Genomic DNA, 19,866 nt, shown 5'->3' with positions numbered 1-19,866 from the left:
ACATAATGCAATAATTTCTAATTAATAAAAATATTACTCATTCTGCTTTGGGTGAATTGGGTTCTGGTGGTAACTCAAGCTTTTGCTATTCTACACCTCTCATTTAATCAATTAATCATCCCTGTGGCTGATTACACACTGGAAATCAGACTGATTTGATTTCTGTTCTTTCTTCTGTTTTTCACCATGCATCCTCACCTTGTGGCTTCACCATCATGATCCTCCTGACTCAATTAAACCACTATTGTACTGAATGATTCAGGGAGAAGTGGTAAGCACTCTTTATAAAAGTTGAATGCCAAAGCAAGCCTTCCCTTGATTTTAAATTTGTTCTTTTTCTAGTTTCTATAGTTCCCCTTTTCACTTGTACTTATTTTTTGTTCTTTTCAGCTTTCAAAGCATGTTTCATATATCTGAAATTTCTTTCTAATTTGCCATTAGGCATTTCAAATCACATCTCCAAATGTACTTTATTTATTGAAATTAAATTGTAATTATTTAATTATTAGGCACTTTAATTTATGTAATTATATATAGTATTATATGTGTACATATATGTACATAACATATGTAGTATGTGATTAATTTTTAATAATCATTAAATTTAAATTAATTATTTAACATGACAAGATTATATTTGGGTTGGGTATACAGTATAATTTGTTTTTCCTTTTTTTTCTGTTTTTGATTCCTCGTGTCTGTAGAAACTAATTTTTAGTAAGTAGAGCAGTTATAGGGTAAGCATATTGGATTCTTAACCAAATTTGGGATTTTTTTTAAGATTTAGAAGTTATTTCATAGAAATTTTAATAAAATGACAAGAAAAATATGCCCTAGAAAAAGGATGCTAAATTGGATTTGCAAATCAGCTATGAGGAGGTTTTTTTTTTTTTCCGTAAGAAATAGATGTTCTAAATTATATGCTAGTAAGCTAGAATTTGTATGATATTACTTACTTCAGATTCTAGTTATCCACCTGGTGAATATTTAATTTGTTCAATGGGAATATAAACCAAAATAAAAGTCCTCTTACTATGGCTTCTGATAATAAGGAGGTATTCTTAATGGAAAAGCAAAGACAGCTTTGGTAAAGTGGAGAACTGCAATTAATGAGGGAATCTAAATGTAAATCCTTGCTCAATTACTAACTAGTTCTGTAAGTGAACAAATTGCCTGTCTAAGCCTCAAATTTCCTCTTCTATAAAATGGGATTAATTGCTTGTTCTACCTACCTCATTGTGATTAGAACAGTGAATCTTTGAAAATTTTAAAATAAGTTGCATAAATGTGATTTATGGGCACATTTCTGCTCAAATGCTTCTCTTGAACTAAGATACTATGTCTGAAAAGTGCCCTTAAAAAGTTCGTCCCAATATAAAAAGATGATAGACTAGATACAAAACAACCAAAATAGACACTCTTTCTAAAAATGTGTAGTTTAAGAAAGACAATGTTGATCTTATAAAATCATGAAAAGCCCTTAATTTGACATAGGAGAAAAATAACAAATTTGCTTCAACATATTAATAAAGTTGCCCCAAATCTTCCTCATTTTCTGCTTCTCTCTCCCTCCTTTTGTTCTCATTTCTGGTCATCCTTAATTTTTCAACCTACCATTCTTTCCCATTAGGACTTGACCGCCTTAGCCAAGGAACTACGAGCTGTAGAAGATGTTCGACCTCCTCACAAAGTAACAGACTATTCTTCATCTAGTGAAGAATCTGGGACAACGGACGAAGAGGATGATGATATGGAACAAGAAGGGGCAGACGAATCCACTTCTGGTCCTGAGGACACCAGAGCAGTGTCAGTCTTGGGTATATGTTGGAGAGGAAGAGAGTGGCTATTTGTGTATTCCTCTATTGGTTTTCTTCTGACTTTGAACTATAGGCACTTCTTGAAAAATGGAATGGCCATCTCTCAGTTACAAGAAAAATAAAAGAATATGCAAACTTGGCAGCTTTTTAAAATAAGTAAAAGTCAGTTCTCTGTATATATTTCCACTGTATTTTTTATCTAAATGACCAATTCTGCTGTATGGGGAAATGTCAGATCTATTTAAGTAATTAAGATTTCTTTAACATAGAAATTTGATTAAAGACCAAACCAATTAATTAGCCAAAATATTGAAATCTAAAAATTGGATTAAACTTTAAACCCATGGCCAGATTGATTTAATTTGCTAAAAATTTTAAAAGCTTAGTTAAATCCAAAACCAATTACCAGATTGATTTAATTAAGTGAAAATTTCAAACCTTAAAATTTGGTCAAAACAAATTTCCAGGCTGAATTAAATCACTAAAAAATTTAAACCTAAAAATTTGGTTAAAACCAAAACCAATTGCCTGATTGATTTAATTCACTAAAAAAAATATAAATCTGGAGGTAGCACAGTGGATCAGTGGATTGAGAGCCAGAACTAGAGATGAGAGAAGCTAGGTTCAAATCTGGTCCCAGACACTTCCTAGCTGTGTGACCCTGGGCAAGTCACTTAACCCCCAATGCCTACCCCATATCACTCTTCTACTGCTTTGGAACCAATACACAACATTTATTCTAAAACCAAAGGTAAGGGTTAAAAAAACAAAAAAACAAATTTAAAACCTAAAAGTTTGGTTAAAACAAATTACCAGATTGATTTAAATAATTAAAAATTTTAAACCTAAAAATTTGGTCTAAATCAATTGTCAGATTAATTTTAATAGGCTCAGATTTTTGAACCCAAAAAACCTGGTTAAAACCCAAACTAATTGTTAGTTTGATTTTAATAAACTAAAAGTTTTAAACCTAAAAATTTGCTTAAAACCAAAATCAATGGCCAGATTGATTGAATTAGCTAAAATTTTTAATCGTAAAAATTTGATTAAAACCAAAACCAATTGCCGGATTGATTGAATTAGCTAAAATTTTTAAAACTAAAAGTTGGGTTAAAACCAAATTTACTTACTGGAGGAAAAAGCCACATGTACACTTTTTAAGTTGGGGGGTGGTATAGGAAAGTGGGACTTTTTGCTCCTTTATCCTGACCTGATGACTTTGAAAAGAAGATGCAAGTTAAATGGAAAGGAAAAAAAAAGTCTCTTTGGCTTGTGGAAATCTGGCTTTTAACTCTTCATTTGGTTAAACAGATCATCTTTGAATCTAAGCAATGGTGAAACTGAATCAGTGAAAACTATGATTGTTCATGATGACATAGAAAGTGAACCCGCCATGACTCCGTCGAAGGAAGGCACCTTAATCGTCCGCCAGGTACCGTCTTCTCTTCTGACTTGACAGATGCCTAGTTTTTTCTGTTAGTCATTAACCCACTCGCTCATTCACTCATGCTGCTATTTCTACATTATATCTGTTGTCCATGTGAATAAGACACAGAGGTAGGAGAACGGTTTGGGGGCTCCAGATCAGGCGTGTGATGCATGCAGAGAAACCTCCTCACATTGCTGCCCTTTGCATGTCCGTCAGTGGTTCTCATCCAAGCACTTGTGCCGAGTCTCTCATAGTCTCTGTCCAGAAAGTAGAAAAGCGTCAGCGGTTAGGAGGGTGCCCAGAATAGGAGAACAGATCTTGTTTCTGTAGCAGAGCAAAACTGGTTCTGAGGAGGACACTCGGATCTGAACGTCAGTCTGTCAGGCTCCAGGGGTGCCCCTGGCATGCTGAGAGACGTGGGTAAGCCCATAGGGGTGAGCCTCAGAGAGAGGGACTGACAGGTTGCCGATTTCAGGGGGTCACGAGGTCTCTTGTATGTTTCCCCATGTTAGTTCTCTCATTCTTGTTGCATATTTAAATAATTCCTTTTTGTACCTGTGTGAGCTTACAGACTCCCTCAGTTCGTGCTCTGTAGCTTTTTTATACCTGAATGTTAATGATCGATGCCAATCTTACTCAGATTGCTTCCATAGCCAGCGCAGGCCCCCCCATAAAAGCAGGTTGTTTTCTTACCTGTGGGTGTGCTTCAGGGAACCTCGACCTTAGCCAGGAGGGGGAAGGTAAAGACACAGAGAGTCATTTCTTCAGTTTTAGTTTGGCAGATGCCTAAAAGACAAATTGTTTTGGTGATCTAGCAGGAACGTCCAATGAAAACAGTCAGGTTGTGCTGGCCGCTGGCCGGAGGAGGTATCTCGATTTCTGTTGGCTCACAACGCACCCCGACCCTCACCTCGGGCATCTAGTGAAGGAATCCTCACGAGCTGGGGGCAAAATCAGCCCTTTGTTTGTAGGGAAGTGAGAAATTACACAGCGCTTTAAAAAAAAAGTAACAGTCATTAGGGTCATAGGCAATTGCAGCAACACTTGAACGAGACAAGTGTGCCTGTTTTTTCTACAGAGTACAGTTGACCAAAAGCGTGCCAGCCACCATGAGAGCAATGGCTTTGCCGGTCGCATTCACCTCTTGCCAGATCTCTTACAGCAAAGCCATTCCTCCTCCACTTCCTCCACCTCCTCCTCCCCATCCTCCAGCCAGCCGACACCCACCATGTCCCCACAGACACCCCAGGACAAGCTCACTCCTAATGAGGTATGTCTCCGCACCACAGCTGGCTGCTTTCATAGGATTAGACCAAATACCGCCTAGTGGCTAGTTTGCAGAAGTCTTGCCAGTCCCTTGTTTCCCACCTCCCCCTCTCTGTCCCCCATCCTGCTTTATTCTATCACCCCCTTTCTCCTCACCCCCAAGTAACATGTTTCAGATTTGCCTAGAGACCCCTTTTAACCTTAGCTCAGTTCCTCCCCCAAAACTTGCCAGTTCACTATTTTTACTTCTCTATAGTTAGCTTAGATGCATGGCTTTCATTATATTCAGTTTAAAAAAAAATCTAAACTAAACTGGTTGCTGTGTACTCAGACCCATTTTCTATTTGGAATGCTTGGGGGCAGATATATTTTTGATGTTTGAGGAAATCTGCCTTCTTCATTGTATAGTAAATGAAGAAATGATGCTGAAACTTGGCTACCGAGGCTTTGGAGCAGGTGACCTTTCAAAGCAGCCTGTCTCAGTTAGAAAGGGGTGACTGCTTAGAATTTGAGAAATAGCTACTCTTGAGGGAATTTGGCTTTTAGAATGGCTTCCCAGGGGAGCCTCCCCAACTAGGGGCCATAAGTAAAGACGAGCAGTGGTTTTTGAGCAGTTATTCACTTTTTTTCTGCTGGAATCTAGAGATTCTCTTTGCTCTGAGGGCTTGAGTGTGGTGCCCATTGGACTGAATGATCTCTTGAATGGGGAAAAGGTGATACATAGCTGGAATGTAGTTTTCATTTTCTAAGTTAAAAAAGAAAAAAACAAACCCTAAAGAATACTATTTCCACAGCCACCCAGTGCCTAAGCAAGTTTTGTTAGATTTCTTTGTATGGATTTCATGGACATATGAGTGAAGTTGGTTTCTAAAGATGAAACTGAAATGTAAATTTAGCCAGCATTGGATGAATAAAACCAGTTTAATATCCTATCTTCCCTTGCACTTGCATGGAGCTACATTGTTTAGAAAGTGGTCATAGATAGGAGCATAAACTTTTAACCAATCAGGCAATAATAAGTAACTAAGTGGCCATTTCCAGTGATGAATAACCAACCAGTGTGAGAGAGGCAGATTTGCCAGCTGGATGGGTTGTGAGCACCCAATTAAACAACTTTGGTCAACTCCTCCTAAAGAGACCATCTTATTTTCAGGTGATGAGAATGCTGAGACTTGTAGATATATGGAAATGGGTCAAGTGGAAAGATAGAAGAAATAGTTGGTCTGTGGGCTGTAGCAGAATAGTGATGAACTCAGGCACCCATTCCTGTATTTGAAATGGTAAAAGGCAATTTGAACAAACACTTTCCTTTGTTCTACAGTGGCACCCCACCTACACTCACATTCCTCCTTATATATATTTTAAACTTTGTGCCATTTTGCTCTAATGTGTGATGTTATCACTATAACCCTTAACTTACTAAACTGGCAAGTTTATTTTATTTTTGTTTGTTCCGTTTTTAATCGTCATTCCATTTCCACTTAACAATTTGTTTCACTTTTCTTCTCTTTGTTTTTTTTTCATGTATTAAGTTATTCTATTTAAACACCAATGATTTTTTTTAGTTTAAAAAAAAATCATCCTGGTGCTTCTTATTTCACCATTTGCACTTTTCACATTAATGAGCCCTTGTTTAATATACAGGTCTTAATAGTTCTGTTCATACATAATGATGATGTTTTAGCCTGCTGCAGCTTTCTGGCAAGAGGCTCAGTTTAAAATAAAAGACAATAATAGAAAATGGGTACAATCAAATGCTGAAATTTTAAAAGTCAAGGAGGAGCAGATATCTTATCCTAGATGGATTTGATTTTGTTGTGCAGAAAACTGAATTAAATTGTGAATCAAGTTCAACTTCAGAGACCCAAGCATCCTTTTTGATGATTTCAGTTAGTAACTCTTTAATATTACCCCCCAAATGCCTAAGAGAATATAGTATACCCTGGTAGTGCTAGCTAGTAACTGTATCTCAGGTGAATCTTATATATCTTGAGATAGAATGATGGTCCTTCGGCTCATCCCTGGCCAAATGTCCCATTTCTTCAACACTCCCTTGGAGAGATCTGCATTAAGACAGAGTCCATGGCAGAGAAAGGGGTGTGTGTGGATTGTGTGCATAGCCTCGTCCCGTTGGCACGTTTTTGTTTTTTATTGGGGGGGGCATAGAAGAAGGGGTAGGGGCTTCGCATTGGCATTGTTGAAACAGAGCAGTTCAGGAGTGGTTTAAAAAATGTTGATTGTTATCATTCTTGTTGATTGTCATTTATATTAATAAAGTTGAAATTTACATTGCAGACTCAGTCCGCTAGTAACACACTCCAGAAACACAAATCTTCCTCCTCCTTTACACCTTTTATAGACCCCAGATTACTACAGATTTCTCCATCTAGTGGGACAACAGTGACTTCTGTGGGTAAGTAAAAGGAGCAGCACGAAAGCCACTGAAATGTAGGGTTTCCGTTCACCGAGTTGGCTACCCTTGAATCTAGTGGAGTCCTGATGTGGGGATTGCTAATGAGGGGCAGCAGATTGGATGCAAAGAATGTTCTCATCATGCTTACATTACTTAATTTGCAGTGACCTGCATAGTTTTTATTTCCTTTTTTCCATTTGCATTCCTTACAAAATTAGACATTTTTTTCTTAATAAGATATCAAGCCATTTACATATGAGTGTCTTAAATTGGGGTAGAACACTTCTGACATGTTTTTAGAGGTTAATTTTTAAATGTACTTCCTCTGTTTCAGTGGGATTTTCTACTGAAGCAATGAGATGTGAAGCAATAAGACAAGACCCCACCCGGAAGGGATCAGTTGTCAATGTGAATCCTACAAATACTCGGCCACAGAGTGATACCCCGGAAATTCGTAAATACAAGAAGAGGTTTAATTCTGAAATTTTATGTGCTGCCTTATGGGGTAGGTGGTCTTGTGTCTTCTTCCTTTCTGTACCTTCCTCTTGACTAAATGCATGGTGCCTTTACTTGGGCCTTTTATTTAGGGATACCTATATAAGGATTTGAATTCTTTAGCCATCTAATCTTTTATTTTATTTTATTTTAAACTCTTACCTAAGGTAGGCTTTTGACTAACATTGATTCAAATGTTAAGTATATATATAATTAATTATATATATATATATATATATAATATGAATATAATTAAAAAATTTTTTTAATTAAAAAATTACTATGTATTGGTTCCAAGGCAGAAGAGTGGTAAGGGCTAGGCAATTGGAGTTAAGTGACTTGCCTAGAGTCATATCACTCACAATCTAAATTGAATTTATCAATAATTAAATTGCTAATTAATTCATTAAAATGTCTGAGGCCCGATTTGAAACCCAGACATCCTTTCCCCAAAGCCACTCACATGCCCCTAGCCATCAAATTTTTGTGTAAAATTTCTTTAAATTAGATTTAATTTTAAATTTTAAAACATTAAAAAGTTTAAAGAATTTTTTACAAATATAATTTAAAAATTTTTTTAATTAAAAAATTACTATGTATTGGTTCTAAGGCATAAGAGTGGTAAGGCATAGGCAATTGGAGTTAAGTGACTTGCCTAGAGTCATATCACTCACAATCTAAATTAAATTTATTAATAATTAAATTGCTAATTAATTCATTAAAATGTCGGAGGCCAGATTGGAAACCCAGACATCCTTTCCCCAAAGCCACTCACATGTCCCTAGCCGTCAAATTTTTCTGTAAAATTTCTTTAAATTAGATTTAATTTTAAATTTAAAATATTAAAAAGTTTAAAGGATTTTTTACAAATATAATTAAAAAATTTTTAAATTAAAAAATTACTATGTATTGGTTCTAAGGCATAAGAGTGGTAAGGCTTGGGTAATGGGAGTTAAGTGACTTGCCCAGAGTCATATTGCTAGGATGTGTCTGAGACCAGATGAACCCAGGACCTCCCATCTCCAGGCTTATGTCTCTATCCATTGAGCTACCTTGTCTTAATAAAGGTAGAATGTGGTTGGCTTCCTCCACTTTCATCCCAATTAGTTACCAGGTCACTTAAGACATCACTACATCCAAGAATAGAATTTTCACGGGGCTGATTATTTTATCTCTGGTAGTTTCTACTTCCTTTGGGAAGTATAGGCGATTACTTTTCTTAGTGGTTTACATTATGTAAAGCATTACATATTATATAATTATATATATTAATATGTTTTATACATTTTGTCAAATTTGATCTTCATAGTTATAAAGAGAGTCTAGCCCAGAGACAGCAGGTCCTGGGTTGAAATCTGGTCACTTCCCAGCTGGGTGACCCTGGGCAAGTCACTTAACCCCCATTGCCTAGCCCTGACCCCTCTTCTTTCTTGGAACTAGTACATAGTATTGATTCTAGGATGGAAGGGGGTTGGGGGGGGGGATTCAGCTGATGAAGTTCATTTGGGGAGTCCTCAATATTTTTAGCTCAATCTGAGGAAGAAACCCCATTCTAGGAAAATCTGAGGCAAAGACCCTCTCCTGAGGAGGGAAGGAGCCATCAGCAGCATGAGAAGAAGGTCTGAGTGAGCCGTAGAGGGAATGGTTCTCGCTCTTGGGTTTTAAGAGCACTTTGTCTGGGATAATAATAGCTAATGATAACTAGCATTATATGGTGCTTTAAACACTTGCAAAGCGCTCTACAAATAGGATCTTGTTTTATCTATTTATTTATTGCTTTAACCACCCCCGGTCATGGTGGTCACTCATTTTCAGTCGTGTCTGACTCTTTCTGACCCCATTTGGGGTTTTTCTTGTCATAAATACAGGAGTAGTTAGCCATTTCCATCTCTGGCTCAAATGGGTAAACTGAGGCACGCGGGGTTAAATGGCTCTTCCAGCTAGTAAGTATGTGAGGCCAGATCAGAAGGATGAGTTTTCCAGACTTTGGACCCAGCACTGTCTATACCATATCTGTTATCTGCCTAACGATCCTGGGAGGTATAACTGAGTATTTAAAGATGAGACTGAGGCAGAGAGGCCGAGTATCTCCTCCATGCCCACCTGAAGGCTTCCTGGCTTTTCAATCCATCGGCCTGTCTGCTGCCTCTACTGTGTTTCATTGCTACATATAGTCTCATTTTGGGGAAGGCCATGGCTGAGGCTGACACGCAAATTAATCCCGTTAAGGCCTCAGAGCCACTCTGAAACTTGTTTGATGACAGTGCGAAGTCCCATCGCCTGGGTCTGTCCTAGAAACCTTTCCACCTTGGCTGGCCGTCCCAGAGCTTGGACTCTGCGATCACAGCCTTAAGGATGTGGTATGACCTGTCATGCACTAGACTTTGTGAGGAGCTGAGAAGGAGCCCCATCTCTGGAGTCTGCAGCCAGTCTGGGCCTCAGTTTCCTCTTCTGTAAAAGGAAGGAATTAGACTCGATTTAGGCACTTCCTGCTTGACCATCCTACAGAGGATAAAAACAGGACATAAGTTAATTTGATTAATTAGACAGCGTATGTATTAGTGATCTTTCTCTTGCTAGTAATTGTATTCGAGTGCTAAACATTTCAGAGAACTCTAAAATTTAAAAAAGGGCAAAATATTAATTGGTATCTGGACAAAAGAAGACAATTCAAAGTATCTGTCACTTTACCTAGGAATATTTATCCAGGAAATTTAATTCAAATCTGCTGACTGGTTCTGAAAATAAGGAAGGAGAGAGAGAGAGAGAGAGAGAGAGAGAGAGAGAGAGAGAGAGAGAGAGAGAGAGAGAGAGAGAGAGAGAGAGAGAGAGAGAGAGAGAGAGTTATTAAATGCCTAGCTTTACAGGTGCTATGCTATTTTTATCCTCAACACCCCCTGGAAGTTGGTGTGATTTTGATCCCCATTTTATAGTTGAGGAAACAAAAGAAGACAGAGCTTAAGTGAGTTGCCCAAGGTTATAATGTGTGTGAGGTTATATTTAAACTCAGGACTTCCTACTTCCAGGCCCATCCCTCTTATCTCTGTACCATTCAGTTGCCATCTTACAAAGATCTGCTTTTTTTCTGTCTTATAGAGCATCTTTTCTCTCTCTCATTTTGTACTTGGAGCACTTTATTCAGCTAAGCTACTGTATTTTTATTTATTTTTTAATTCTTTAACTGGGCAGAGGTTTTTAAAGAGTTATTCTAGGCTGTCTTCTTTTATTCTCCCATAATCCTCTTGAGGATCTTGAGGAAACTTACTTGCAGCTTTTACCTAATGCTAGAAAACTTTAGAGTGAGTCTTTAAAGCTCTCACCATGACAAAAATGTAATTAGATTTATGTTCTTAAAGATCATACTGTGTGTGTAGAAAGTTATAGGAGAAGGGAAATGCCACATTCATTTTTTTGTAGGTCCTTGGTTTAAAAATTTTTCATTTTTCAAAAAAATGCCATTTTTTTTTCTGTATACATTGCACTTGGTGCCCTATAGAATTATACATCCTTTAGAAACTAATTATGATGATATCATGAAACTTAAAAGTTAATGAAGTGAAAAGTTATTATATATATAATAAATAATATAAAAATAAATAAATAATAAATAAAGTTAATATATATTATATCAAAAGTTAATGAAAGTTAATTAAGTGTTGAGAAATAATCTGTTGTTCTCATAGTTCAGTTATATCTGATTCTTTATGATGGCATTTGGGTTTGGTTTTTTTGGCACAAGTATTGGAGTGTTTTGTCATTTTCTTCTCCTGCTCATTTTACAGATAAGGAAACTGAGGCAAACAGGGTGAAGTGACTTGAACAGAGCCACATAGTTATTAAGTATCTGAAGATAAGTTTTCCTGATTTTAAGCATATCACTCAGTCCGTCACATGATCTGAAACACAGAATTTAGTTCGTCTTGCAGAATGAGGCGTTTTCTGTAGATTATGAAATCAATCCAGGAGATTTGGAAAAGACAAAGTGAATTGTCTGGGTAACCTCCTTAAAGAGTTGAGGCTCCGGGAGGAGTTCTGCCATGTGCAGTCTCCCCATGTCCATTCAGAGGGAGGTTAGAGACCCAAGGGGCAAAGGATGTTGAAGAGGCATGAGTTTGAGTTGAGTTCATCTTGTAGAATGACAAATTCCTGGAGATTATGAAATTTGGAGCTTAGCCCAGTAGGAATCTTCAGATTATTTAATTCTAGTTTTAGAACAAAAATTAATAGAAGAACAATTTAGGAAATAAATGCTTCCTCATCTTGTTTCCCCTCAAATCCTCACCTCCCCAGCATTCATATACAATCGGCACCTCAGCAGGAATTTCATTGGACACTGGAAAAGAATTTCCAGACTACTTCAGCACATTAACTTGGTCTTTCTTGTCAGTTTTTGTGTGTGAAAGACTAAGTTAGAAAATTAACAAGAATATGTGGCACAGATTGTTAAATATTTTGAAAATATAAAACAATTCTCTATGGATGAGTGTGTTCAAGCAGGATAATTGTGGAGGAAAATAATAAATGATAATAACCACATTCATTCTCTCACTTGATCCTTCTCTCTTGAGGAGGTAGGAGCTATTGTTATCTCCACTTTAGAGTTAAAAAAAATTCATAAAACAGAGGCAATCCAAGGTTTAGTGACACAGTCACAGAGCCAGAGAGTGTCTGAAGGTATATTTGAACTCAAGTTTTCCAGACTGCAGGTCCAGTATTTGAAGAATACATTGGACAATATTAGAAGACTTGAATGCCAGAGTAGGGAGTCTTTCCAGACCATAAAGAACCTTGTAAAGGATGGAGCAAGATAGAAAGTGTCTCAGTAATATTTGACAGTATTGTAGGGCAGGTGAGGACGGGGAGAGGTATGGAGGGCAGAGGACCTGTTTATTGCAGGAATTCAAGTTAAGGCTGTAAGAATCTACATTTAAGTGGGTAGCAGCAAGAAATAGAAAGGAAAGATGTATGAGAGATTTCAAAGGATTTATTCTGATTAGATTTGTCACTGCTGCCAGATAAGTCTTCCTAAAAGATTTGATTTTGCAAGAGTTATAGGAAAAAAAATTAATGGAAGGTGGGTGACTAAAGGAAGAAAAACAGGCCATTGTTTAAAGTAAGCAGAGGTAAGGAGTGGAAGGCTTTTTTGGTTTTATTCATTGTATAATATAATTAAAGGATATACCATATATTAGAACATAATTATAGTATATATAACTATAGTAATATATACTATATATTATTGTATATAATATTAATAAAGTACAGATGAGTAGATTTAGGAGAAGCAGCCAGTAGAGAGGGAATGATAGAAGGTTTAGCAGAGAACAGGTGAAATTGAGATCTAAGAAATAGGACACTATTGGAATTTCTATCTTTTTATATTTCATGTGAGAATTTGGAGCATCTTGGTGGCTCAGGGGATAGAGCGCCATGCCTGGACTCGAGAAGATTCATCTTCGTGAGTTCAAATCTGGGCTCAGACACTTAACCATGTTTGATTCAGCTTCCTTATTTGTAAATTGAGTACTAGAAAAGTAATTGGCAAAGCACTTTTGCCACGAAAACTCCAAATGGGATCACCAAGAGTTAAAAATGATTGAACAAGAGAATTTGCCAACACTTTCCTGCCCTTGATTTCATTGTAGTGGTTTTAGTATTTTTAAAAACCTAAGCCAGTTAATGAAGGCATGTTTTATATCCAGAATAATTGATTTCCAAATGAGTAAGATTTTTTTTGTACCATATTCTTCATATTAATACCTCTTCCTTTCCCAGAAAATAAACAAAAAAGTTTATAAGAGACAGTCATTTTAGAGATACATGAGTCAATGAAGATTAATTCATTCTCTCTCTCTCTCTCTCTCTCTCTCTCTCTCTCTCTCTCTCTCTCTCTGTATTAGTCCTAATGAATTAAACACCTATTAGATGGTGCTAGAAGATTTTGCTTGACCAGATCCAGAGAACATGCCATGCTAAATAGAGTTTGTTTTTCCTTTGATTGTAGGAGTGAATTTGTTAGTGGGTACAGAGAGTGGCCTGATGTTGTTGGACAGAAGCGGCCAGGGAAAGGTATACCCACTTATCAATCGAAGGCGGTTCCAGCAGATGGATGTCCTTGAAGGCTTGAATGTCTTGGTGACAATATCTGGTAAAGTATCTTCTGTATCATTTCTTTATCATGGTTCTTTCTGTGACAAAAAAAAAAAAGTTCTTAAATGCTGAAAAAATTTATCTTGCCAAAGTTTATGTGCCTGTCGCTATGAAACTTGACAAAATCCACACCAATTGAAAAGGAGATATATTAAAATTTAAGCATGTTTTCTTTTGTTGCATACTTACAAAGTACGGGTCATAAAAGTTTTGCTTTCCGTTTCATAAAAAGTAAAAGTAAAAATAAAAATGAGATGTTTCATGACCATTCAGCTCTCATTTTTAGGTAAAGTATTCTTTTACTTACAGTTATTACGGGTTTGGCTTTCTGCTTTCCCAGGCCACAATTAGGTTTTGTTGTTTTGCTTTGTTTTAATATAGATAACAAAGGAAACGAGAAGGGAATCATTGTAGCTAGAGGCTGGCACATTTATGCTAGTAAGTAGCAGCTGACATCCCAGCAGCAAGAAAGGAGAAACTAAACAAAAGCCTCTATGGTAACTTTAAAAATGTTGTCTGAATCAGAATTAGAATGCTCTGTGGAATCCATCTATCATACAGAGTATTAGTCCTGCCTACGAGGGCAGCCCCTGATGACATCATTGAATTTTGGCCACTAAAATAATTGATTCCATTCGTGACAATAAATCATGAAGAAAAAGTGATTTTGTTAGAAGAGAATGGAAATGAATACTAGCTCTAAAAGTTTTATCTTCAAAAATGATTTAAAGTTTTAGTTTTTAGTTAATTACAATTTGCAAGTTTCCTGAAAAATCTACTAACCTCATTCCTAATATGCCATATTATATATGTCTGTAACATAGCTATAGTTCAGCATAGTAATAGGGAGAAGCATGCAAATAATATGGAAATTGAATTTCTCATGTAGTTTAACAATCTTTAGAATTATGCTTTTTATATGATGAGAATGAGAACTAAAGCTGTCAACATATTATAGATTATTTAAAGACAGATTAAACCTAGAGCATTTAACATGCAGATGGTTTGTACATTTTCAACTAATACCTTATTAACATTATAATTATCTAAATATTTTATTAGGTTTTATTCACCTGAAAACTATGCTTTTAACCCCAAAAACCAAGAGCAAAACTCAGTTTTGTCTTTAAAAAATTCCCAAATTAAGTAAATATGTAGCTTCACCAGTACAATATTCTTATAATGCAATAGTAGTTAAGCTTTCTTTAAGAAGTGGCTCAGTGTATAGAGCACCAGGAGATGGGAAGACCTAAGTTCATATTTGGCTCCAGACATTTCCTACAGGTGTGACCCTGGGAAAGTCACTTGACCCACCTAGCCCTACCCCTTTTGCCCTTCCATCTTAGAATTGTTAATCAGATTTAAGAAAGTGGAGTTAAAAAAAAGTTACCATTAAAACATTTATAGCATTAAATTTTTTCATACATAATAAAGTCTATATTATACATAATATGCAGACATACTTCATTTGTATATGTAGCTTCATTCATTAGTATATATGCATGTTTTGTGTGTATGTACATATGTGTACATGTACATTCATGTTTAATTGATAGGGTAACATGTTGATGATATCTTGATCTTCTTAAAATTTTTTTTAAAATTTTCTATTAAGAAATTACCATGGTACATATTGACTTTGGTTTTAAGTTTAGCCTGAATTCTGTTCCTTTTGTGCCAAATAATGTATAAGATTTGAGATCCTAGTAAAGCTACCCAGTTTATCCTTTACTATGTTTATAAACTGAAATTTACACAAATACCTACAAGACAATTTGTGATCTTTAGGTATTTGGCTAAGGGGGGTTATCATTTCTGTAGTTACAAGGTAGTACAACACATTTGGACAGGAAGAATCAATTTTGACAGTGTTTGAAAGAGCCTTGATGCTGTTTAGTTGTAAAGTTTTCTAGAAACAATCACTTGTCTAAGCAATTAAGTCTCGCTTCAGAAACATATAACAAAATCCTTTTATTGGGGAAAAAACCGAGTACTTTATGTCCATTGGACTTCTTTTTAAAGGAATGAAATTTTTTAGAATATGTCATTCTGAATTTTTTCAGATATGTAAAGTCTACTTTTCTCCCTAAATATACTTTCTCTTAATAAACTAACTTATTTCAAGCATAGAAACTGTTCACTTGAGCATTCAGTCAAATTTATATGTTTAGTTTAAATAAAAGAAAGCAATTATGTGATCATACTCTCTTTTGCATAGAAATCTTATCACCCCTTTTCAAAAAAGGCAAGAACTGAGTCTCCTTATTTTCACTCTCTTAGTATGCATTGAACAATGTATGCACCTAGTACATATTTATTAATTACTTACTAAATGGAATGGATGACTATATTGATATTTGAAGAATGGGAAAACAAAAAAGATTTAATCTGTGACTTATAATGATTCTTAGCATTTATGACATGCTACCAAAGCCTAATTCAATATGGCAGCATTGCATGCTGCTTTGTTGGGAAGTGTTTTATTATAGTTAGGTGTGAATCCAAGGTACCATCTTCCTTTTGAGCCAATAAATAAAGAGGATGCTTTTGTGTTTCTGATCCCATCCCCTTCACTTTCTCTTCTGATAAATTAATCCATTTCCTACTTGTTACTTGAAAAACCACAGCTATACTGTTAAGTTTTGGCTTATATGAAGACACATCTTATTATATTCTTTCTGCAGAATCTATGGACGTGGTTATATATATATATATATATATATATATATATATATATATATATATATATATATATATATATACACACATGTATGTGTATGTCATATTTGAATAAAGCAAAAATTAAAATCATGCTTTTAATAAATAGTTTAAAAATCTACTAATTTTACAGATGAGCAAGTTGAAAAAGATAGGGAGGCGTGCTCCAGATTATACAGTTAACAGTTATTGGCACTTTATTTCTTTGATCCTTTCTTGGTTTATTGGTCTCCCTGATATATGCGTAGAGAGTGAATGTTCTCTATTTTAAAATACTACATGTAAATTCTTCTACAAACACCATGTTGTATCTACAGATTTTTGGAGCATATTCAGAGTTCCCTTTGAACTTTGGATTGAAATAAAGATGTATACATTTGTTTTCCACTGCTAAGGAAACCTTATTGATTTTTTTTTTTGTAAAGATTCACTTAGGGGAAATAATACTAGCAATGTGCCGAACTCTGAAGCACTTTGTAGTTGATTTTCCTGTACCATAGAAACAATTATCAGAAAGTACTATTATTTTTCTCACAGCTTTATGTAATAACAGTGTGACTATTTGATCTTCATTCTAAAGCTTCTTCTCTTATTATACTGATTATTCACAATTTTATGGTGACCAATTAAAAAACATTTAAAAAAATTTTTACTAGGTAAGAAAAATAAATTACGGGTCTACTACTTGTCTTGGCTACGGAATAAAATACTTCATAATGACCCAGAAGTAGAGAAGAAACAGGGATGGACAACTGTAGGTGATTTGGAAGGATGTGTGCACTATAAAGTTGGTAAGTTCTGGAAGGTACTTTTTCCTGAATTCTTTACATATTTTCTATAATTTTCATTAGTGCATTTGACGTTAGTTTCTTCCAAACTGATCCATTTTCCCTGGAAATATGTTTGTGACAGAATAATTTACTTTGCATTTCAGGGCTAATAGCATGAGCTCATGGCTCATGGTGTCTGGGATATTCTAGTTTGTCTGGGGCAGATTGGGGCAAAGGTTTTGTTTGTTAATGATTCTAATCCATATTTGGAGGGACCTGATTCTTTTTCTTGCATCCAGTCCTTCTCTTCTATTTCTCTAGACAACGGCTCATATCAAAATGTTACAAAAGCTTTCAGTCTCTGCTCTGCGTGCATCTCTTAATATCTTGTACACAAGCACCCTTTTTCCTTCAAGTAATCTTTCCTTAATTAAACCTAACTCTCCTTAAGAAAAAAAAATACACGTGTGCATGTATATTCTCATACATATATGTACATGTACCTATTTTTTTTTCTAGACTCAGTAAGGTACTTTTTTCCTCCTAATATAGACATATCTGCCCAGTAAAGTATCATTAATTAATTAAAAGTATAGTTAATTAGGGATTTCTTTTAATTAAGGTGAGGAAATTGAGACTGAACAGGATTATTTGACTTGTCCAAAGTTATATATAACCAATTAATGGCACAATTTGCCCTATAACCCAGTTTTCCTGACTTTTAGCCAACACATCATTGCTGCCTCAATTTTTAATTCCCATTGTGTTTACATATTCTAATATTTAGACTCTATTCTTGAATGTTCTTCTGCAATTTTAAACTCATAAAAGTAGACACAATTACCTTGGTTAATTATTTCACCTTTTTATTTGGATTAGACCTATGATTTCATTATATATGAAGCTCTCATCAAGGAAACGCCTTCTGCCAATAGAACTCATCACTTGCTCTCCGAACTTTTAAGGACTTACTTAGAAACTTTCTAGGGGGACTGAGAAGTGAAGTCATTGGTCTAGAATCTTGTGGCCACTCTGGGAAAAGGCAGGACTTGGACACAGTCTCCCTCACTCCAAAGCCAACTTTTCTACGTGTTATGTAGTTAGTGGCTGATCACTTCTCTTCATATAGTAGATACTTAATAAATGTGCTTAATAAATCGTGCTTTATCCTAATTGACTGAATGCTTTTAATTTGTTGTTATTCCTTGATACTTCAATCATGGAGTGATAAGCTGATTTCACAATTTCCCAAGGTTTCTTTTAAGGCAGCTATCAATTCTATTGATAGTATTTTATTACATTTTTATGTCACTCACCTTTCACTTCATTTTATTTTTAAAACAAAAAGGGGGATATGCAGCATTTCAAGCATATTCCCATCTATAAATCATAAATGATTGTATGGCTGCTGTGTCTCATGAGAATGCTCCCAGCTGCTGACATGGACATTTACAGTTTATCCTGCAGGGGGAGCTAGAAGGCCATGGCTTAGAATGTTGGCTCTTTTGCCTTGTTCTTTGTGGTCCTGGAGAACTTTTTTGGAGTGTGTGTGACTTTTCTTCCTGGCTCTGGCCTCTTCCCTCTTAAAGAAATACGTACATGATGCCAATTGGCACAGTTTTACAAATGACCTGAATTCTGCCCTGTTCAAGGAAAAATCTAGTAGTCGTGGTGAGCTGCTTAATAAGTGTCTTGGGAGAAAACCAGGAAAATGTCATACTTAGCCAGGCAGTGATTAATAATGGAATATCTCAAGGAGTAGCAGCTGCCTTAATGAAGTCACCTGTTAATAATACATAAGTGACTACTTGAAGGAGACAGTCCAAGAAGGGTTTTGGTTTTTTTTACTACTTGTGAGGGAAATTGATTTACTTTTCTACTTTCCTACTGCTGAATTTTATTTAGCAGGTACTTTGTATGGTTAAGTATGCCTTAAATCATCCCAGGGCAGGAATTATTTCACTTTTATCTTTGCATTTCCTACACTTAGCACAATATTTGGCTACCTTGTTTTTGAAGCATCAAGATATTTAAAATTTTGTCTAGTGTCAGTTTGGGGATTTTTCTGGGGGTTATTCTTGATTTTTGTCAACATTTGAGAGAATGTTGTAGTAGTCTGGGTGGTGGCTATGGTGGAAGTAGGGGTAGTAGTAGTAGATGAAGAAATGATGGAGAGGTTCAAAAGATATGCTCCAAAAACTTTAATATACTATCTAATCATTGTCCCTTCCTTGCTTCCTTGTTTGTTTCCTTGCTTCCTTGCTTCCTTGCTTGCTTCCTTGCTTGTTTCCTTGCTTCCTTGCTTCCTGGCTTGTTTCCTTGCTTCCTTGCTTCCTTGCTTCCTGGCTTCCTTCCTGGCTTCCTTCCTTCCTTCCTTCCTTCCTTCCTTCCTTCCTTCCTTCCTTCCTTCCTTCCTTCCTTCCTTCCTTCCTTCCTTCCTTCCTTCCTTGCTTCCTTCCTTCCTTCCTTCCTTCCTTCCTTCCTTCCTTCCTTCCTTCCTTCCTTCCTTCCTTCCTTCCTTCCTTCCTTCCTTCCTTCCTTCCTTCCTTCCTTCCTTCCTTCCTTCCTTCCTTCCTTCCTTCCTTCCTTCCTTCCTTCCTTCCTTCCTTCCTTCCTTCCTTCCTTCCTTCCTCCCTCCCTCCCTCCCTCCCTCCCTCCCTCCCTCCCTTCTTCCCTTCCTTCCTCCTTCCCTTCCTCCCTCCCTCCCTTCCTTCCTCCCTCCCTTCCCTTTCCCCTCCTCCCCCTTCTTCTTCATGTTCTTCTACTGTATGCTGCTGCTATATCATACCTATTCATTTCTCTTCACAG

The 19,866-nt window shown here is 36.2% G+C and overlaps 1 protein-coding gene across 20 annotated transcripts in view; it reads left to right on the top strand.

The window, feature by feature from the left end:
* Nucleotides 1-19,866, top strand: part of MAP4K4 (mitogen-activated protein kinase kinase kinase kinase 4) — a 258,922-nt gene that overhangs the window by 224,706 nt on the left and 14,350 nt on the right. For 13 of the 20 annotated variants that reach the window (XM_056808409.1, XM_056808408.1, XM_056808402.1 and 10 more), the window contains 7 exons: nucleotides 1,631-1,806; nucleotides 3,129-3,249; nucleotides 4,325-4,516; nucleotides 6,808-6,925; nucleotides 7,260-7,430; nucleotides 13,425-13,568; nucleotides 16,945-17,079. In XM_056808409.1, the coding sequence (XP_056664387.1) occupies nucleotides 1,631-1,806; nucleotides 3,129-3,249; nucleotides 4,325-4,516; nucleotides 6,808-6,925; nucleotides 7,260-7,430; nucleotides 13,425-13,568; nucleotides 16,945-17,079 (1,057 nt within the window). The remainder of the gene's footprint in view (nucleotides 1-1,630; nucleotides 1,807-3,128; nucleotides 3,250-4,324; nucleotides 4,517-6,807; nucleotides 6,926-7,259; nucleotides 7,431-13,424; nucleotides 13,569-16,944; nucleotides 17,080-19,866) is intronic. The other 7 variants (XM_056808412.1, XM_056808411.1, XM_056808399.1 and 4 more) reach the window with 1 other exon arrangement.

The sequence above is a fragment of the Monodelphis domestica genome, chromosome 8 (assembly GCF_027887165.1).
Source record: "Monodelphis domestica isolate mMonDom1 chromosome 8, mMonDom1.pri, whole genome shotgun sequence".
NCBI classification, from domain to species: domain Eukaryota; kingdom Metazoa; phylum Chordata; class Mammalia; order Didelphimorphia; family Didelphidae; genus Monodelphis; species Monodelphis domestica.
Note: the sequence above shows the minus strand (reverse complement) of the source record. Positions and strands in the feature narration are given on the sequence as shown.